The sequence below is a fragment of the Misgurnus anguillicaudatus genome, chromosome 10 (genome assembly GCF_027580225.2).
Source record: "Misgurnus anguillicaudatus chromosome 10, ASM2758022v2, whole genome shotgun sequence".
NCBI lineage: Eukaryota > Metazoa > Chordata > Actinopteri > Cypriniformes > Cobitidae > Misgurnus > Misgurnus anguillicaudatus.
The window spans coordinates 3,440,517-3,462,777 of record NC_073346.2 but is presented as its reverse complement, the minus strand read 5'-3'; the positions used below and the strand labels follow the sequence as shown (position 1 = coordinate 3,462,777).

General features: G+C 38.9%; 2 protein-coding genes across 3 annotated transcripts; both read left to right on the top strand.

Annotated features, from left to right (window-relative positions):
• The first annotated feature begins 217 nt into the window (after positions 1-217).
• elovl4a (ELOVL fatty acid elongase 4a) lies at positions 218-10,455 on the top strand. Its single transcript, XM_055212027.2, has 7 exons — positions 218-407; positions 1,087-1,177; positions 1,449-1,636; positions 5,800-5,880; positions 6,225-6,396; positions 6,505-6,632; positions 8,901-10,455. The coding sequence occupies exons 2-7, from the start codon at positions 1,111-1,113 to the stop codon at positions 9,210-9,212; spliced, it is 948 nt and encodes a 315-aa protein (XP_055068002.1). The 5' UTR covers positions 218-407; positions 1,087-1,110; the 3' UTR covers positions 9,213-10,455.
• A 4,654-nt stretch (positions 10,456-15,109) lies between these two features.
• On the top strand, positions 15,110-21,904 carry LOC129449237 (microtubule cross-linking factor 3). 2 transcript variants are annotated; one of them, XM_073871814.1, is made up of 7 exons: positions 15,110-15,234; positions 16,293-16,975; positions 17,603-17,827; positions 18,256-18,414; positions 18,544-18,615; positions 18,919-20,106; positions 21,651-21,904. In XM_073871814.1, exons 2-7 carry the CDS (start codon positions 16,337-16,339, stop codon positions 21,759-21,761), a joined length of 2,394 nt encoding a protein of 797 aa, XP_073727915.1. In that variant the 5' UTR covers positions 15,110-15,234; positions 16,293-16,336; the 3' UTR covers positions 21,762-21,904. The 2 variants fall into 2 exon arrangements, with proteins under 2 accessions (XP_073727915.1, XP_055068000.1); XM_055212025.2 differs by having other exon boundaries at positions 15,111-15,234; positions 16,289-16,975.
• The last annotated feature ends 357 nt before the right edge of the window (positions 21,905-22,261 follow it).

Genomic DNA, 22,261 nt, shown 5'->3' with positions numbered 1-22,261 from the left:
TACCATCATTTATTAAAATATCTTAATTTGTGTTAATCAAAATAAAACTCATACAGGTTTAGAACAAAATGAGGGTGAGGACATGATGACAGAATTTTCATTTTGGGGTGAACTATCCCTTTTGGTCTACTTAGCAGATATCCCAGGCTTTACAGAAAAGTAATTGCACCTGCTCTAGCGCATGCGCAGTTAATTGACTATCATTCATTGCTGTGAGTCTAGGGGAGCGACCCAAAAGCCGCAGTGATGCCAGCTTAGGATGCTCGATGCTTTAATTTTCTATACGTGTGTTTTTGCGATAGGCCTTTAAACAGATCCGAATACATTTGGGATAAGACATTGTTATTCGCATTGTGTCGCGTGACCTTGCGCTGAATGTCATTATAAGGGATTTTAATCTCGCTACGGTAAGAAATAACATGATTTTGGTGGGCGCTTAAGGCACTACATGTCTGTTAAATACCACATATATGATACTGGTTAGTTTAGTTGTGCATTGCATGTTTATGAGAATATAAATATATATAGGGTGTATAAAATAATCGCGCGTCTATTGCCGAGTGCCGCAGCGTCACGTTTGCGCACATTCTTGGTTTTTCTATTGCGTTTCTTATTCATTTTATTTTAAACTATTTGTTATTTGTTTATCAAATAATCCTCCTGATCTGGCTGTGATGAGGCCTGCCAAATAAAGATTATCATATTTGGCGTTTTATAAAAATAAAAAATAAAAATGGGCCGATGCTTGATATACAAGATTTAGTTGTAGGTGTTGTCTGATGCAACTGTATGTTTTAATTTGTCATAGGGTCAATACAGTTATCATTTAGATCGTGCTTAATAGATATGTGCTGACACATGCTGTCCTGGTCTTTGTGCTGAATTAAACCCCCCTCGTGCGTACCCCACCTCCCCCACCATAATAAAACCCCATCCATTCATCACCATAACAAACCTATCCCCAAACTCCATCATCACCACTACAGTATTAAAACATCGCCACATAACAGTGCTTATGTAACCAGCAAAAAGCTTTCTGTTTCATTGTAACACCTGCACCAATGTATATTTCATGTTTTTTCTTAGAAAATTAGGAATTCAGTTCCAGAGATGGATGTTATAAGGCATATAATCAACGACACCATTGAATTCTACAAATGGAGTCTTACCATTGCAGGTAACTTGAATGTGATACATGATGGTATAGTAGCAGTTGAATAAAACCTAAAGTCATGGGAACACACATACTGGCACCAAATCATTAAACAGCAAACATTTGACTGATGAATTCATGCTGTGAACTTAATGGCAGATACTACTATATCATTTTAGCAACTACAGATTTGACTTATCATCCTAAGATAAGGAAACACTGATATCAGGACAGTATAAGGCCGGGTTTGTGGATTAATGGATCAGATAAATGGTTCTTCAAAATTGTTTTGCAGACAAGCGTGTGGAGAAATGGCCTCTGATGGACTCTCCCCTCCCCACACTGGCCATCAGTTTATCCTACCTGCTCTTCCTCTGGCTGGGGCCAAAGTACATGCAGGGCAGAGAGCCATTCCAGCTGAGGAAGACCCTCATTGTCTACAACTTCAGCATGGTCATCCTTAACTTCTTCATATTTAAAGAGGTGAGTTTACCCAAAGTGTCTAGGTCTACAGAAAAAAACAACAACAGTAAGGACAAAGTCCTTTTAAGAAGGTCACATCACTCCACCGCCATATTTGTAACGCCTTCAGGTTTTTTTTAGAACAAATGCACAAAGTCCCGCTCCCAGAGGATTCAGACAAATATACAGGATTTCCAGGAGACGTGTGTGTCGAGTTATTTAATGGGCCACCTGGATCGAAGAAGAAAGCTGCCATGTTTACAATCAGTGACAATGTTTTATTAAAGTTCAGTATTTTGCACTTGGAGCCCTGTTTTCGGATTGTTTGTGATGAAATAACGGTTTTAACTGAAATTTGGACATATGATGCTGGCCTGAGAATTTTCGGGTGTTTCTTGTGTCGCCTCCCACCTCTGCAGTGGGTTTGTGGGTGCACAGGAACAATCCTTCCTAAAATGCATTAAACTTTCATTTACAAAGATGTGAAACTCACCGAGTGGTCGGGGGTGGTCACTGATGTGCTCACACAGAAATCGCTGCAAAAGACACTTTCCAACAGGTTTTATCTTAGTTTTTGCCAACTCCATTGACTTGTATTAGATGTGCTGTGAGGTATTACTCCGCGCCAGGAACGTTGTTTGTATTCTTGCAATTGGCAAATGTGGATTATCGCCAGTTCGCCACCACCTGGGCTGGAGTGTCTATTATTCAAGCTCTCAACGGAAGAATATACGGGTGTGAGGCGTTTGGAAAAATAGGTCCACAAGTTTACAACAAATGCTAAAACAGCTGTTGGAAAACATCTTTTGCAGCGATTTGTGTGTGGGCGTGTCAGTGAACACCCCTGACTACTTTCATGTCTTTGTAAACAAAAGTTTTAGGAAGGATTGTTCCAGTGCGCCTGTGTACACATTGTGGAGGTGGGAGGTGATAGAACAAACACCCGAAAATTCCCGGGGCAGCAGCACACGTCGAAACCTCAGTCAAAACCGCTCTATTTCACCACAAACAATCCGAAAACATGGCCCCAAGTGCAAAACACCCAACTTTTCCTTTAAGATCGAATAAATGCTGCATTTTAAAAAGTAAAGTCTTTAAAAGACGAATGAGATTTTTGCTTAAAGCACTTAAAGAGATATTTTAACGTGTTTGCCATTTTTCTTATAAACGTTAGAGATGTTCATAAAATGATTTACTGATGCACACCGTTCTGTTGTTGAGACATTTCTATGACACTGCAAGTGGAACGTGATTGTTTGCTTTACTGCCATGTACTCTATGCGACTCCTGCTCTAAATGATGTCATTGGCACAAAGTGTCAGCTGCCATTTTTGAGACATTTCGGTTTCATTTTTTTTTACAATGGAAGTCTATGGAGATACGTCATCCATCTTTTTTACAGTCTATGGTTTGCCTAACCAGCCGGGACAATTGACACTATACATTTATCTTTGCAATAAGAGTTTTAGTGCCCTAAACGCATGGTCTAAAGCGATTGGTGCACGGTCTAAATGGGCGTGTCCGAATCCACTTTTGCTAATTTAAATGGGACATTTCACAAGACTATTAAGATGTCAAATAAATCTTTGGTGTCCCCAGAGCACATATGTGAAGTTTTAAAATTACCGTATAGATAATTTATTATAGCATGTTAAAATTGCCAGTTTGTAGGTGTGAGCAAAAATGTGTCGTTTTTGGGTGTGTCCTCTAAAATGCAAATGAGTTGATCTCTGCACTAAATGGCAGTGTTGTGGTTGGAAAGTGCAGATTAAGGGGCAGGCAAGGGGTTCTGACATCACAAGGGGAGCCAAATTTCAATGACCTATTTTTCCACATGCTTGCAGATAATGGTTTACCAAAACTCTTTTTCACATTTTCCGTGATTGATAGAAGCACTGGGGACCCAATTATAGCACTTAAACGTGGAAAAAGTCAGATTAACATTTTGGGCTCTAACATACACCTGGCGCGGTGCTCGACGCAGGTGTCTTTTGCTGGTTTCAACTGGCGCAATTGTCATTTTCGTGTTTAGCGCCACGTTGTTTAAATAGCAAATGCATTTGCACCCAATTTTGTATATGATGACTTTGTACCTGTGGATATGATGAGACGAGAACTGTTTTAAAGTAGCCTAAAGGCCGGGGTATACCTTTTTTCCGCGTCCGTGCAGCTTTCCAAGTATATTCCCCGCGGCTATACGCGGTTGGCCGCGTTCGACACTATACCCAATACAAATGATTTCTTATTCAAATTAACAGTCTAACAGGCCGTCAGGGCAGCACTGATTTGGCGACATTTACAGGGCATTAAAACGTTTGGATAGGTGAAGGAAAGTAACCAATCCACCATTGCAAACACAGTTTAGAACAAACAACAAGAAAACAAAGAACAGGAATCAAACATTATGGTAACAAACATGCTCCACAGCTTTCTGTTCTTGGAAGAAGTAAAAGTTAAAGAAGAAAAACGATAGTGTGTGTGCAAATGCTGTCTATTTCCTTTGTATAATTGTTTATAGTAGAGTGTCCTGTCTAAATATTTTCACGCGCATGCGCTGTTGTATTTTTGGGCTGCACGCGGACAGTCTTAAGTGGTTGTTCCTATTCTTGTAATGAGTAATAGATGTTTTGGGCGTAACGTGCAATAAACCAATCAGAGTCTCAGCTCTCATCCCCTTTAAAAGCCAGTTGCGCTGGCGCTATCTCTAATCCCTATTTAGATGACGGACTTTGTAAACTGAAAAACTAAGCGGAGGAAGAAGATCCCCAGTTTAAGATTAATGTTAAATAATTGTGTTGTTTTTTACTTGTATTGAAATAGTTATTTTTTGGATTCAAACGTTTAAAACCCGTTTTCTTTTAGTCATGGAGGTAAAAAAGCAGGCTTTTAATTGCTGTAAATGTATGGCTCTCCAATATCATCAAAAAATAATTTACAAGTATGTAAGAAAAGATTTGTACTCTAACAATACTTTATTTGTAACAAACAGGAGATAAAGAATTTACAAACGGCTCTTACTTGGACAGCGTCACAAGATTTTTTAAGCATTACTTAAAAATGTTTCTCATCTCACCATATCCACAGGTACAGAGTCATCATATACAATAAATCCGTGAGGTAGCATTTAAAAAAACATTTAAAAACAGACGCATTTGTTTAAAGCAAAGCATTTATTTACTTACCAGGCTGCAGGTGAAGCAGCTCTTTGTGCCTTCTAATGTCTCATAATTAGTCCTCATTTATGTCCAAGAGACTCAATAATAATCTTTTACATTCAATCCTTTAATCTATTTAAAAGCGTTTTTATGTATGTGATAAGCAAACCCGCGTTGTCGTCCCGTTTAGGCGCATATTACTAATGCGCTCTTTAAATAACATAAAACATATTGCGCCATTGACTTTAGACTTTAGAGCAGGTTTTTGTTGGTCAGTGGCGTAGTCTATTTTAGTTGCCTCAAAATAGCTACGCGCCAACATTGCGCCTGAACACACCTCGTTTTCAAACCAGAACGCCCATGGGCGCAAAAGGGGGCGCAAATGCATTTGCTATTTAAACAACGCGGCACTAAACGTTAAAATTATAATTGCGCAGGGTGGAAACTAGCAAATGACACTTGCGTCGCGCATTGCGCTGCATTGCGCCGGGTGTAAGATAGAGCCCCATGAGTCCAAGATGACGCCGTAACCGTTGATATTTGGCTGGAGTATCGCTTTAACTCACTTCCAGATTTTGCCTACAACAATGTGTCATCCATGTGGCATTCTATACACACTAACAGATTGCTTTTAAAAACCCAGATATCCTTCAATAGGTTAATTTAGTTTAACTCATTGATTTTAATTGTAGTGAACATTAATATTTTATCACTGCTAGTTTTCATCTCCATAATAGTTTTTTTCTGATAATAAACTTTGGGTGTAGAGTTTATGGAGGAAACTAATTGTATTAATCAGGTGAAGAAATTTGTGATGTGTAATTGACCTTCATAGTAGACAACACATCTTGTATTCAGTTTTTGTTTCCTCCGTGAAACAGCGCTAAAATTCCAAAATAATCCTCTTTAGATTATCAGTAGCAAATAGTAACATCATATTCTTCATGTCTTGCATGTACATAAGTAAAGTATGGGAAATGTGTTTGAGACCTTTCTAATGCATATCAGTTAATGACTGTGGGTTTTTAGCTCTTTCTTGCAGCAAGGGCAGCCAGCTACAGCTACATCTGCCAGCCTGTGGACTACTCAGATGATCCTAATGAAGTCAGGGTGAGTTTAATTCCTGGATAAAGCCCTGATGTGTCTGAAACCAGACCCGTGATTCGGTTCTCTAGTTACTGGATCAAAGTCAGCTGTCAGAGCCGGATAACCTGAGAGTTCAGTTTCACACTGTGATGTCACACACACAAATGCCATATGGCAGCCTATAGTACTGTACCTGCAGACTATACATTTTATCACTACATGTGGCATACATTTTATGAGAATTGATCCCGTGAGCGCAAGGCACAACCAGTTAAACGGTCATGAGCATTTTCAGTAGGGTTATGTGATAAATCAATTGAAACATTTATTTTCCAACTTATTTTTAATACGGTTTATATCATTTCCAGGTGGCTGCAGCCTTGTGGTGGTACTTTATATCTAAAGGTGTGGAATACCTCGACACAGTGTTTTTCATCTTGCGCAAGAAATTCAACCAGATCAGCTTCCTGCATGTCTATCATCACTGCACCATGTTCACTTTGTGGTGGATTGGCATCAAATGGGTTGCTGGCGGACAGTGTAAGTGTTTAATAAGCATGCACCTTACGCAATGTAAACAGACATTTTATTTTTAGTTATCTTGTATGTTACATGAAATGGTTTACGTGTACTTTCATCTGTTTTCAGCATTCTTCGGGGCTCACATGAATGCTGCCATACATGTTTTGATGTACTTATATTATGGGTTGGCGGCATTTGGTCCAAAAATCCAGAAATATCTGTGGTGGAAGAAATATCTGACTATCATCCAAATGGTAAAGAGCGATACATTTCAAGCAAAAATGTGAAAATTATTTGAAACGTCAGGGTGATTCTTTAATTAGGAAATGTGATGTAATAACAGCTTTTAAAGGCCAGGCTACATTTACTCATTTACATTTTTACTGCCCTTTATTTTAGGGAACTCTACTATTTTATAAGAGTTAAAGAAAGAAAACACTATTCAGCGGGGAAAATAAGTATTTGACACATCAGCATTTTTATCAGTAAGGGGATTTCTAGGTGGGCTATTGACACAAATTTCCACCAGATGTCACCATCAAGCCAAATATTGAATTCATACAAAGAAATCAGAACATTTAAGTATACAAGTTGAGTCACAATAAATAAAGTATAATGACACAGGGAATAAGTATTGAACACTCTTTATTTTACTTTGTAAAAAAGCCTTTGTTGGTGATTACAGCTTCTAGACACCTCTTGTATGGAGAGACCAGTCATCTGCATTGCTCAGGAGTGATTCTGGCCCATTCTTCCACACAAATAGTCTTTAAATCTTGAAGGTTCCTTGGGCCTCTTTTATGAACTTTGATCTTCAGTTCTCTACATAGATTTTCAATGGGATTTAGGTCAGGTGATTGACTGGGCCATTCAAGCAACTTGATTTTCTTTCTTTGAAACCACTTCATTGTTTCCTTGGCCTTGTGTTTGGGATCATTGTCTAAATGTCCACCCTCTTTTCATTTTCAGCTTTCTGGTAGTTGGCAGTAGATTTTTATCCAGAATGTCCCGCTACATTTCTTCATTCATCCTGCCTTCAATAATATGAAGTCTGCCAGTACCCCTTGCTAAAAAGCAGCTCCAAATCATGATGCTTCCACCCCAAAACTTAACTGTTGGTGTTCTTGGGGTGGTGGGCAGTGCCATTTCTTCTCCAAACATGGTGTGTAGAAGGACTGCCAAAAAGTTCAATTTTGCTTTCATCTGACCATACTATAGTCTCCCAATAATCCATTGCCTTCTTCAAATGCTCTTTCGCAAACTTTAACCGAGCCTCAACATGCTTTTTGTTCAGCAATTGAGTCTTACGTGGTGAGCGTGCATGGATGCCATGGCGGTTCAGTGCATTGCTTATAGTTTTCTTTGAAACAACAGTACCTGCTGATGCAAGGTCTTCCTGAAGTTCGGCCTGAGTAGTTCTTGGCTCTTGGAGAACTCTCCTGATTATTCTTTAGACTCCTTGGACAAAGATCTTACGTGGAGCACCTGATCGTGGCCGGTTTATGGTGAAGTGATGCTCTTTCCATTTCCAGATAATGGCCCCCACATTGCTCACAGGAACATTCGGCATTCTGGAAATGCGCCTATAACCATTCCCATCAAAATGCTTTTCAACGATTACGAAGATCTTGAGAGAGTTCTTTGCTTTTACTCATCATGAAGTCTTTCCTGTGTGCCTCCTGGGTAATGAGAAGCCTTTTATAGGCCATCAAATAGGACTAAAGCAGCTGATATCAATTAGTACTGCAGGGTTTCTCTCTCAATACTGACAGAGTTTAGGTGATCTCCTGGCTTTCTATGCTATTTTGCATCTTGTTCTCTGCAACATGATCTCGCGAGGTTCCGTGGGATGGTCACGGAGTTTTTTGCTCCTTTTTCCGTGGCATTCTCACGGATTGGTTACTCAACTGCTTTTTACTATTTTTAAACCATTGTTGCCTCGGTTTAGGGTCAGATTTGGTGTTTGCATCAGTATGTCACTTTAAGTATTGGTTTATACAATTTTTTCTGATGTATTCTTTTATATTTTCTAAACTTTAAACAATTGTCACCTGGCATTAGGGTTAGAGTTGGGTTTGGGTAGGGATGTCATTTAATGTAAATCTAACCCTAAACCGAAGCGACAATGGTAAGAAAATAGGACAAAACAGTTGAGTAACCAATCTGTAAGAATGCCACGGAAAAATGAGCAAAAAATTCCGTGACTATCCCACAGAAATTCGTTAGATCAGGTTGTTCTCTTAATGTGTTCAATACTTATTCCCTGTGTCATTTCACTTTATTTATTATGACTCAACTTGTATACTTAAATGTTCTGATTTATTTGAATTCAATACTTGGCTTGATGGCTACATCTGGTGGAAATTTTGTGTTAATAGCCCACTTAGAAATCCCCTTACTAATAAAAATGTTGATGTGTCAAATATTAATGTCCACATTAATGTTGCCGTTGTACCACAATAGTCCCTAATTTAAGAATAACTTAAAAACTTCCTGTGAACTTCTTTTAACCTCTTCTGCAGATCCAGTTTCACGTCACCATCGGCCACACCGCTCTGTCGCTATACATCGACTGCCCATTCCCGAAGTGGATGCACTGGTGTCTGATCGGATACGCCCTCACCTTCATCATCCTTTTTGGGAACTTCTATTACCAGACGTACCGTCGGCAGCCCCGCCGCGAGGTCACGTCCAGGCCCGGCAAAACCCTTTCCAACGGAGCCTCTTATGGAGCCCTGGCAGCCAGTAATGGAAATAGCACCAAGATGGATGAGAAGCCGGCAGTGGCTGAGACCGGAAGGAGAAAGCGGAAGGGCAGAGCAAAGCGTGAATAAATCAAGAGCAAAGAGACGAACACAAGCAAACCTCCGTGCAGATGCATGAGAGATGACAGTGCCTCAAAGCTGTTTCTTTAGCATTGCTGGTGCGTCTCGGCTCAGATCAATCCAAACTTGTTACGAACAAACGGTATGCCGAGCTTCTGCAGCAGAGAGGGAGAAATATGATCTTGGGGATTGCAAAGCTAGAAATAATCTGAATAATTTATGAGAGGTTGTTTTCTGTATGGTGTACATACTTCCTTATTATCCATTACCTGTTATTTGTTACATTAATCTGTGTATCTGAGCTGTATCTCTTATCATTGTAAAAGGATGACAAAGATCATTGTTAAGATCGTAGTTTATTACAGTGTGGGCCAAAAGTCTCAGACCACTTGTGCAATGCTTCTGTTTTATGTTTTTCAACACAATCTGTCTTCAGATATTAAATTGACAGGCATTCATTCAAGCTATGATTGAACTTCACAAGATGGATAATCTGATGATACCATCAATTTGATCACGAATTTGCTTATTTGATCAGTGACAATGCCAATTTCATTATACAGTAGCTTTTCTTTATTTTTCAGACTTTAGGATGCCACACTGTTTAGGTTTTATTTTACATGTTTTTTGTAAGGTGTCACTTAACAGGTGTTCAGCCGCTGGTGTAATATTATGAAGCCAACATCAAACTGACACAACAAAAATCCCAGCTGCTGCTTTCAAAGTCAGGGATGCACGCATATCGAAATTTCTTTGTAGTCAGTAAACATTACGACCTGTATTTTACCTCTATATTTTGTCTGTTGTGCATTTCAATTCTGGAATTGTACATTTTGGATAAAAACTGACTTTTGTGTGATAGAAAAGTTAAGTGGCTGTTTATGCTCCTAATATTAGCCACATCAGACCAATAATTGAAAATAAAAATATAATGTGCATCCCTATTGAAAATAGATTTTGACATAACTGAAAATCAGTGATAAGAAGCTTGAGAAAATGATATCCTCATACAATGTAAAAATAAATGTTGAAATATGTTTGTAGCTGTAATTTTGCATTGTACATACAGTCTTACAATATCAGAGTTTTTCATTTTCATTCAAATCCCAGAATACATCATCTGTTTGTCTTATGTTTTTTATAACGTTGTATATTTTGTGCAATTTTGTACATTGTGCTTCTAAAAATATAATCATCAATAATTATGACATTTTTATATATATAAATAAATAATAAATTGACCGCCAGTGCATGTTGTGAATCTGATTGGATTTCTAAAAAAACATCCTTACACTCTAAGCATAACCCAAGAGTTACCAAAAGTAAAGTTTAATATATTCAACAATATATAATGATTGATACAACATTTATAAAACAGCAGAACGTGTGTGTGTGTGTGTGTTAGGGTTAGGTTATACTGTTAACTAAAAAAATAAGCCTAAATTTATAAACAAAATACAGTACACATACATTCATATACAGTGGGGCAAAAAAGTATTTAGTCAGCCACCAATTGTGCAAGTTCTCCCACTTAAAAAGATGAGAGAGGCCTGTAATTTTCATCAAAGGTACACGTCAACTATGAGAGACAAAATGAGAAAAAAATTCAGAATATAACATTGTCTGATTTTTTAAAGAATTTATTTGTAAATTATGGTGGAAAATAAGTATTCGGTCAATAACAAAAGTTTATGTCAATACTTTGTTATATACCCTTTGTTGGCAATGACAGAGATCAAACGTTTTATGTAAGTCTCCACAAGGTTTTTACAGACTGTTGCTGGTAGTTTGGCCCATTCCTCCATGCAGATCTCCTCTAGAGCAGTGATGTTTTAGGGCTGTCGCTGGGAAACTCAGATTTTCAACTCCCTCCAAAGATTTTTGAGATCTGGAGACTGGCTAGGCCACTCTAGGACCTTGAAATGCTTCTTACGAAACCACTCCTTCTTTGCCCGGGCGGTATGTTTGGGATCCTTGTCATGCTGAAAGACCCAGCTCCCAATCTTCTTCTGGATCATCCAAATGCTCTCTAGCAAACTTCAGACGGGTCCGGACATGTACTGGCTTAAGCAGGGGGACACGTCTGGCACTGCAGGAATTGAGTCCCTTGCGGCGTAGTATGTTGCTGATGGTAGCCTTTGTTACTTTGGTCCCAGCTCTCTGCAGGTCATTCACTAGGTCCCCCCGTGTGGTTCTGGTATTTTTGCTCACCATTCTGGTGATAATTTTTACCCTACAGGATGAGATCTTGCGTGGAGCCTCAGATCGACGGAGATTATCAGTGTTCTTGTATGTCTTACATTTTCTAATAATTGCGCTCACAGTTGATTTCTTCACACCAAGCTGCTTACTTATTGCAGATTCAGTCTTCCCAGCCTGGTGCAGGTCTACAATTTTGTTTCTGGTGTCCTTTGACAGCTCTTTGGTCTTGGCCGTAGTTGAGTTTGGAGTCTGACTGTTTTAGGTTGTGGACAGGTGTCTTTTATACTGCTTACAAGTTCAAACAGGTGCCAACAAGTGGAGGACAGAGGGTCCTCTTAAAGAAGAAGTTGCAGGTCTGTGAGAGAAAGAAATCTTGCTTTTTTGTTATTGACCAAATACTTATTTTCCATCATAAATTGCAAATAAATTCTTAAAAAAATCTGACAATGTGATTTTCTGGATTTGTTTTCTCATTTTGTCTCTCATAGTTCAAGTGTACATATATGATGAAAATTACTGATGCCTCTCATCTTTTTAAGTGGGAGAACTTGCACAATTGGTGACTGACTAAATACTTTTTTGCCCCACTGTAATATACACTTTTGTAATCTAAAAACTTGAGGTTGGACAAAAATGTTTTTTATTTATTTATTTCATGAATATTCTCATAACCCTAAGAAAGATTTAGTACAGAAAAAAAGTGCTTCTTGTTGCTGTTGTCTCTGACATACATAAAGTCTGGTCTGTTTTACATTCTCAGTTCTTTCCCAGTGGAGACCTCTTCTGTTTTTCAAACTGATCACCCACATGATCACACAATGATTCCCATCTCTGATCTCTTTCACAACACCAATAGATGAGCTGCATTAGCTCTGTGCCCCGCCCCCTCAGTCAATCGCAGATTACTGAGGACCAATCAGAACACTGCGTCTCCTCCTCTGCAGCAAAGACAAAGGTTTCCACGGTAACTGCACAAACCTGGTTTAAATGCAGACTTAGCCTACTGAAATGGGATTTACCATCTGCTGAGGAACCTGTAACACGTTAAAATTATGCGTTTCTTTTAACCCAGTGAATAATAGAAAATAACAAATAATGAAGTGTGAAATAAAAAGTGTTTTATATAAACACTTTATTCTATATAAAATGTTAGTAAATGTGAATTCAAATTGAGTCATCATCTCAGTGTTAAAAAGTTCCCTAAATTCCCCTTTATTTAAAGTACATGCCAAGATTAAATGGGTATTGGTTTTTATTTCTCTGTTACACCACAATTTGGAGTAAAATAATTGCAAACTGTTTTTCAAAATGTCATCATTTAAATATTTAGAGAAATTTTATTCGTAACCCATTCACATCATTTCCCTCTAATTGAATAATGTATTGATTTTATATGCATTGTGCTTCACTATTTTAACTTTTATCTATCATTTACAAACATATTGTGCTCTACTATAGGAAGCCAAAACCTTGGCAATATTGAAAACAGAAGCTATTTTAATTTAAAATCCCTCCAATACATTATTTTAGTAATTAAACAGCTATTATAATATTTCTCTGAATGTCATACAGAAATCATAAAATATCACATCTGGATAAAAGCTAACAGAACTTATGATGTCTCTATAATAAAACATTCCTCATGTGATTGAGGACAGACACAGATATCTTTTGTTCATATGAAAGTCTGTTTGCCTTTAGGCAGGATGCAGTGGGCAGAAGCCGGTTTTGAGCCAAACGACTCCTTGCTCTGATTCTCTACAGATTTGACAGTAATGTAATCCTTTCCTGCCTGTCAGACGCTGAAAGGATCAGTGGAATGGCCCATCGACTACTCCTTTTAGAAAGATGTTTCAGCCATAAATAGCAAAGCACTGCTAAAGAATGGGGAAAGTAAAGGACAAGAAGATTTACAAAAGCCCAAAAATATAAACACAGACACTGGCGACTAGATAGGAGTAGCATACATTTAAAGGTGCAGTGTGTAATTTTAAAAATGATCTATTGACAGAAATGCAAAATAATATACAAAACTATATTATCAGGGGTGTATAAAGATCTTTTTATAATGAACCATTATGTTTTTATTACCTTAGAATGAGACATTTTTATCTACATACACCGAGGGTCCCCTTACATGGAAGTTGCCATTTTGTGCCACCATGTTTCTACAGAAGCAATTAATGGACAAAGTTGTCTCCGTCGATGATATGTTTTTCCAGTGGCGGCTACTGTAGCTTCTCTGTGCGTTTCAAAAGTGAGGGGTGAGCAGTGGACTGAGCCGTTGGTTGCAATTCGCAACATCACCACTAGATGCTACTAAAATTTACACAATGCACCTTTAATAAACAGACTTTAATATTTTTACGTTTGATGAATGTTTTCCTGCTCAAAGCTCACTGCTGGGGTGTTATGAATGGTTGCTGGATGTGTTCTGATTGATTACAAAGGCATTGCTATGTGGTTTTTGTGGTGATTTTGGTGGTTTATACTGTAGATGGTTGCTATTGGCTCAAGTTTCTATGATATCCTGGTCTCTCCCTGCCTGAATGCATTACATTAGGATTTTTTCCCTTGTTTTACTCTCTGCAGAGTCAAACTTAAGTGTGGTGAATAATTGTATTGACTGAACACAAAAGAAGATATTTTTAGGAATGTTTGTAACCATAGGACACTCCTATGGAAGTGAATGGTGCCCCAGATTTGTTATTTTCCAAAATATCTTAATTTGTTTTCAGTGAAACAAAGACATGTCTGGATCAACTTGAGGGTGAGTAAATGATGACAGATGAAAGATCTGTGTGCTTTTCTCTCATATATTCTTAGCTTAAAGCACCTGCAGTACTCGGTTAAATGACTGAATGCATTAATCTCCTAATGGCAGCAATTATAAAGCTTTCCTTACATTACCCAGCTGCTCCACATTCAGCTACCAGCTGGCTGTACCCCTGAGAGGTCATATATAACCATCCCCCCATCAGCATTACTATCACAACACCATGACAGTCTTTTATTTGACATGAAATGATATGGCGCTAACGCTGACTGCATGTACATCATGGATAAATGTAAAAGATGAGTCATCAGTATAACAGAGAGAAAGGCATAATGCCAGTGTCTGCTTGTGATGTAATCCAGATGGTTTGTTACTGGAGGCTGCGGGTGGAGCAAACCTGTATTCATCACGTGACTCTGTTACAGCATAGAGAGAGGGAGACTCATTTCGACCCACAGACAGTGCTGACGTCACAAATTAAAGGGAATAAACGATAAAAGAAAAATGAAAATATGTACAATACAATAAGGAAAACCCAATAGGATTTGTACATTACAGGATAATATGAATTATGTGAATGATATTTCTCTGATCAAAATTTGTGTTTGTTAAGATGCGTTTTATAGAGGCATTTATAGTGCACTGCAATGGGGTTGGGTGTAAATATGTGTAAGTGTAAATAAATTTAAAGTGGAGCCTAATTTAAAACATGCAGCAATACGTTCATTGAATTTTGTCTGATAAAGAAAATCAAGTAGATATAACGGAATAGTGTGACAAAAATGCACAAAAACAATGACGTTATAAGATAATCACGAAGACTTACTTTACATTCTTGATTTCTGATGTTTGGATAAAATGAGACAATTATTAAATAATTATTCAATTTTTAAAGATAGACATACTGTATAGACTATGTTAGATGCCCCGCCCGGTTGTGACGTCATCGCGTGAACACTGATCAGATTTTTAATGGTGGTTTTAGGACGCTGTACATTGTCATCGTTCTTTGCCTTCACCATTTGTGCCGGAGTAAAGATGAGATGTTAAAAGGTAGGACTTGTGTTCACTTGTTGTGTTTGGAAGATGTTTATGTATGTTATCTTTTCGTGTTTTGCTCGGCTGGGTACAATAAAAGGCTTGCACAAGGCTTAGTCACCTTGGAAAGGTTATAGAAAAGCCTCACCTCTCTATAAAAATAAATAGACTTTGTTGTAGACTTTCGCATTTTGAATGGAAACTATATAAACCTGATTTAGAATCTAAATGGATGTTATAATAGTATAATAGATATTTGGTGTTGTGGTGGGCTACAGTGGTCCTATTCACAAAGCCACTAATATTTTATGATGTTATTCGTATGCATTTCAATCAGAACCGCACGGCAAATAGTTAATTTCTTTGTTATTTTGTTTATCCTTTACGCCCACCTGAATAGCGCTCAGGCCTATACGCTGTATAGACAATAGAAAATAACGCATTGCTTTTTACAACACCCTTATATTAAAATGACGCAGACCTGAGGAATATGTCTGTCTGGTATTTTATTATCATGCACTTCGGAGATTTACATTACTAAACGGTTTACGTGCAAAATAATAACTCATGCGACCAGCTGGGTCCCATATAATTGGATGACAACATCAGTCATCATTATAACAATCCTCTGAATCCAGAACGATATTCCTTTATACGACAATAATTAAAATGTGACCATGTCTTTGACAATATTCGAGGATTTATTTATCCCAGCAAACACAAAAAATATTGCAATAAAAATAGTTCGTTTTAAGACAAAAGAGGAAATCACGCCTATATTTATGCATTAATAATACGCAAGAGTTGGGTCGGGTGCTCATAAATCCATAATACGGTACCAGGTTTCTACATCCAACTAGTCATTAAAAACTAGCTATAACAGACCATACCAGTTTAAGATGGGTTCTTTGGAACATTAAGAATGGGCAACCAATCTAATAACCAAATTGGGTTCGCAAGAAATTAACTTGCTTCTGTTTCACGACAAGTCACCTCCCTATAGCCCAAATATTCTCAAAAGTTACGCGAAAAAGACAATGAAAAACTACTTAAATCCTTTCTCACATAGGCAGGATGAAAACGGACTGTGCGCATCTGAGCTCCCACAGATGACAAAATGAACTCTGTTGATAACAGCAGCATGAAACAGCAGCGAGCCTCGTCGCCAGCGAGATTCAAAGACTCGCCGTCAAAGACGAGCACCAAAAGCAAATCTGCCGCTTCAAAGTCGAGCGGTAAAAGCAGTCGCGGTAATTCTCCGGTCACGGTAAATCCCGGCAAAGACAAGCAGGGCAAAGGCGCGGCAGCTGTCCACGGCAGCGGTGCTGAAAGCCCAACACTGAAGAGGGCAGACAAGAGCAAAAGCATCGAGGAGCGCAGCAGCTCGTCGGAAGAACCGTACGGCGCAGACGAGGATGCTGCTCGGGTGGTCTCCGATCAGCCGAGCTCTACGAAGACATCGCAGGCTAAAAAAGAGAGCGGTAGAGCCGACGGAGGCAAGCAAACCAAGAGCGCAGTGGGATGCGGCCCGGGCTTCTGGAGAGAGGGATGCTTGCAGTCCGAACTCATTCAGTTTCACATGAACAAAAGCTTGAAGAAAGAAAGCGGCATGCAGACGAAAGCGTCGAGCTCACAGGTGGCGGAGCATCAGGTGCCGCCCGAGGACGCCAGACGACAGGCGGAGGCCGTAGCTCAACAAAACCTCCAACTGCAGGAGGAAATCGAGAGATTAGAGGAAGATAATGAGTATCTCAAGGTAAGTTTCTATAAACATATCAGCTATTGATACAGTAGCCTACGGTAAAATATACCATCATGCGATTAAAAGGGCCTCTAATAAACTATAGCTTGGCATAATATTTGATTGCATTACTTTAAACAAATAGGATTTCAAAAAAAAAAAAAAAAAATGTAAGCAGTTTTTAGAGCATTTTTTACACCCTCAGTACCCTGAGAGTAAGACCCTCTGTGTCTCTCAAAACATTATAAAAATGTATTCATTTGACATCATGGATTTTATCAAAAGGGTCTTAAGGTGCATTAAAGGTATACAGTATGCGTGTTCTCTGGGAATCGAACCCACAACCTTTGCTCTACTAACAGCTACAGGAACACAAGACAATAATAATTACAGGTAAGTGTGTAGACTCATTTAATATGTAACAAAAAAATCACATTTTACCGAACAAGGGGTCTTTACAATATTTTATCATTTGTTAATGACTCTAAATAGGCTATATCAAATGGTGTAAACATACAGTTTTTAAATTAAAGTTTTTCAAAGCAACAAGAATATTATTTCTGGGTCATATAGACCTGTACTCTTTCATGACTGCTATTTTTTTGCTTATTGTGATGCAATTATATGTTTGCAACTTGATAGCATGAAATTGACGAAGTGCGGGCAGAGATGGATGAAATGAGGGACACGTTCTACGAAGAGGACGCATGTCAGCTGCAAGATATGCGACGTGAACTCGAGAGAGCACATAAGAACTGCCGAATCCTTCAGTATCGACTGCGCAAGGCAGAGAGGAAGCGCTTGAGATATGCAGAGACAGGTGAAATTGATGGAGATCTGCTGAGGAGCCTGGAGCAAGATTTAAAGGTAGAGTGAAATTATCAGCTAACTTTGATGTATGTGACACAACTTGCACATTGTGCCGATGCACAGGACAGACAGGAATTCAGGTGTACCATCTCATTATTGATCCTCAACTGGCCATTTTTGCAGCTTTGTTTTGATAAGTGGTCTCGTATGGATTTAGATGTTTATAATTGACAGTATTTTAATGCCTAGTCTCCGAAATGTCAGAACATTCTGTGAAAATATAATCTTGATATCATTAATATGGACTGAGTAAGATCATGTCAATGATTGAAATAATAGTGAAATCAAACTTTGATGCTCCTCATCATTAGATTATGAGACTCTGGATTTCACAAATTTTCGAAAGATCAATGGATTACAACAAACAACAAATATTGACAGTAACAAGGCAACAGCATCCTTAAAATGTTCACTTCCTCTGCTAGGTGGCCAAGGACGTGTCAGTGAGACTGCACAATGAACTGGAGAACGTGGAGGAGAAACGAACTAAAACAGATGAAGAGAATGAAAGACTGAGGCAACAGCTGATTGAAGTGCAAGTCACCAAGCAGGCTTTACAAAATGAGCTGGAGAAGACCAAAGAGGTGAGACAAATAAAAATCACACAGACATGCTTTTGAGGGGTATTGCACTCCAGTATAGATTTGCATAAATGATCAAATTGCATCAAAGGTTTACTCTCAATGTGTTTTGAATTATAAAAATATTTTCAGCTATCACTAAAACGAAGAACAGGAAAAGATGCACAGAAATCAGAGAAGAGGATTCCTCAAACACCAATAGAGGTAAAAATAAACATACTTTGCACCAATGGCATAACAACCACTATCTTACTTTACCCCTCCTCACTTCAAATTTTATTACAGTATTGCTTGCCTGATGACTAAGCAGAATCTTTTTGGTAATTTTATTATGGCCGCTCTCAGCAAATCTTTTGGGCAAACATTACATCGACTAACTATAAATGCAAGATTTCAGATTGTTTCTATGCCCCTTGGTTTGCACCAAATGCATAAACTTGTCAGATATTCTACATATTTAAGCAAACATGATACCTTTAGAAGGACATGACATGTTTTCTTATGCAGGAGGAGAATGAAGATCTGAAATGCCAGTTGGCCTTCATCAAGGAGGAGGCTATCTTAATGCGAAAGAAAATGGCCAAGATAGACAAAGAGAAAGACCGCCTGGATCAGGAGCTCCAGAAGTATCGCTCTTTTTATGGTGATGTGGACAGTCCACTCCCCAAAGGTGAGGCAGGAGGTCCCCCCACCACCCGAGAATCTGAACTAAAGCTCCGTCTGCGGCTGGTGGAAGAGGAGGCCAACATTTTAGGTCGTAAAATCGTTGAGCTGGAGGTAGAGAACCGTGGGCTAAAGGCCGAGCTGGATGACCTGCGTGGGGAGGAGCTGGCGGGCGGCTCGGCGGACCCCTCGTCCAGAGAGCAGAGCGAGGCGCTCTCTGAACTGCGTCAACAGCTGCAGTTGGTGGAGGACGAGGCTGAGCTGCTCCGTCGGAATTTGGCCGATGTGGAAGAGCAGAACGTTAAAATGACCAGCGAGCTCAACAAGCTGAAATACAAGGCGGGGCAGCACGAGGGCTCACGATACAATAGCGGTGCGGTGGACAGCGCAAAGGTCGAGGCCCTTCAGGAAGAGCTCAAAGCCGCCAGACTGCAGATCAACGAGTTGAGCGGGAAGGTAATGCAACTGCAATATGAGAACCGCGTGCTGCTGTCCAATATGCAACGTTACGATCTAGCTTCTCACTTCGGCATCCGTGGCAGCCCGAGAGACAGTGACGCGGAGAGCGACTGTGGCCGCAGAGAAAGTGACGACGACTGCTCTCGACTCCCACCACATCGCAAACGCGAGGGTCCCATCGGTGGAGAAAGTGACTCGGATGAAGTAAGGAACATCCGGTGCCTCACTCCGACACGCTCCCTCTACACCCCGGAGGGACGTTTTTTATCTAGGAGTTTCAAGGACCGTCAACAGATGATTGACATCCGCATAGAGGCAGAACGGCTGGGCAGGACCGTCGATAGACTGATCGCAGACACCAGCACCATCATTGCCGAGGCACGTGTTTACGTGACAAATGGAGAGCTGTTTGGAAGAATGGATGATGACGATGAGGGCGGTCGAATACGAGAACATGAGCTCCTCTACCGCATCAATGCCCAAATGAAAGCGTTCAGGAAGGAGCTGCAGAATTTTATCGACCGTCTGGAAGTACCAAAACCAGAGGACAGAGAAACTGAAGAGCCACTGTCAGTAAGTCCAAATAAACATGACACTCACTCACCCCCTGAGAAGGTATAATCACTTTAAAGTAATAGCTGACCCAAAAGGAAACTTCAGTCACTTGTTTACTTATCCTCATATTATTCCAAAACTTTTTTCAGTGGAATAGAAAATGAGAAGACTCTTCATAAAGCTTTGTTTTAGTTCATCATGACCATCATTGTCAAACTCCAAAAAAGAAAGCACCATTAAAGGCGCGTGCATGATCTCTGAAAGCCAACATTTAAAATCACCTAAACAAACACGCCCCTACCCCAATCGAATCTGGACATTCTTTTGATAGACCTGCCCCACACATAGGCAACGATGTCGGTTAGTAGACACGCCCCTTACTGCTGATTGGCTACAAGTGTGTTTTAGTACTCGACCCTCCAAAGGGTTTCTCAAAAATCGTGCACCCCTCCTTTAAGTACTCGTCCTTATTATATTCTCATCAATTCTCTAAATATTCTTTATTCCGATAATAAACATTGATCAATGTACTAAGATTTATTTCAAGAAAAACTTAAAAAATCCCCCATTGATCTCAAATCAAATATGTTCAATAGCTTTTACTGTAGACCAGTGGTTCTCAAACTGGGGTCCGGGGCCCCCAGGGGGGCCGCGAGATGGTGCCAGGGGGGCCCCAGTTTTATGACATTTTATAAAATACACAGAATTCATGATAAATAAACGTAATTAAACTTAATAAAAATAAGGCTACTAACCAACAGCACTACTTTGTATAACTTAATATGTTTTGTTTAATTAAAAAAAAATTTTAGAACAGTTTTTGTCATAAATTTTCTTTGGGCGGGCCGCGAAGGAATGCACCATACACAAGGGGGGCCGCATGCGGAAAAAGTTTGAGAACCTATAGACTGTAATGTATGTGCCTAAACAGAAACCTATCCCGAGAAACCTTCATGTGTAATAGAGTACCGCAGGTATGACATATTTTTGTAGGCTAACCCGGAAGTTAGCGGGACACTAGTTCTTTTGGACTATCGCAAAAAATAAGCTCTGTGTTTAACAAAAGTTTATGACACTTTCACGTTTGGTCCAACAATTTAATCTTTACAGATGAACACAAATTTTATGAATTTTGAAGTCAAAAATCAGTTATTATATTTCTAGTACACACATTTACACTTCAAAATTCATTAAATTTGTATTCATCTGTGAAGATTAACTTGTTGGACGAACCGTGTAAGTGTCTTTAACATTTGTTGAACCTGGAGCTTATTTTTGGCGATAATCCAAAAGTCTATGCAATAAATTGAAAGGGGGGGGGGGGTGCGAATAAACTGCACAAGCAATTTTTTGGAGTCTAACAAACACAGTCATTGTATGAGAAAGGGCAATGTGAAGGTTTTTTAAACCCCCTTTTAAAAAAAAACTCAAGATATGTAGGTTAAGAAACTTTAGAATGATATTTATATTCAGAATGATTTGAAGGTACATAAAAAAATCATTTCTGGCTGCTTATTCTCACTTTCACTCCCTCTCTCTTCTTCCATTTTTCATCAACCCAGATGTTTCAGCCCATTATTTTGCTTATTCTCATTCTTGTTTTATTCTCATCTTTATCTTATGCCACTATTTTTAAACTAGTCTTTCTTTTTACACTTTTCTTCGTCCTGTAGACCTGATATTATTTTAGACCCCATTTTATTTCGTTTTTTACTATTTTATTTGTTTCTATAGTTTTGAATGCTTTGTCATTTTTTCTGTTTTTTATTTTTTCTTTATCATATTGATTTTGGACATGTCATTAAGGTTATGCAAGGTACAGGAAGCAATCAACATTTCAGGCACAGACTACAGTCGCTCCAAACACAAGCGTCCACTCAAAAACAGAGATGATGGGAGAGCCTCACTGTTTGCACTGTCATTTCATTTGGTAAGATCTTTTATTTACAATATTCCATCTTGATATTTTAACTATTATTTTCCACAATGTCAATGTATTTTGTTGTGCATTTTTATTGTTAAATGGTTATTTATCGGACCTTCACCGATTAATCTTTTTATCAAGAAAATGAGGTAGTACGAACTTCCAGGAGTAGTATGCATAGAATGAATTATTTCACACATTCTCATCCAATCAAGGCTGTAATGTATCTAATATAAACTACAGTAAAGT

Coding starts and splice junctions, on each gene's coding strand:
- elovl4a (XM_055212027.2), top strand. CDS start 1,111: ATGGATGTTATAAGGCATATAATCAACGACACCATTGAATTCTACAAA. Junction 5,881..6,224: donor ATGATCCTAATGAAGTCAGG/GTGAGTTTAATT, acceptor TATCATTTCCAG/GTGGCTGCAGCCTTGTGGTG. Junction 6,633..8,900: donor ATCTGACTATCATCCAAATG/GTAAAGAGCGAT, acceptor CCTCTTCTGCAG/ATCCAGTTTCACGTCACCAT.
- LOC129449237 (XM_073871814.1), top strand. CDS start 16,337: ATGAACTCTGTTGATAACAGCAGCATGAAACAGCAGCGAGCCTCGTCG. Junction 18,415..18,543: donor AGCTGGAGAAGACCAAAGAG/GTGAGACAAATA, acceptor AAATATTTTCAG/CTATCACTAAAACGAAGAAC. Junction 18,616..18,918: donor TTCCTCAAACACCAATAGAG/GTAAAAATAAAC, acceptor TTTCTTATGCAG/GAGGAGAATGAAGATCTGAA.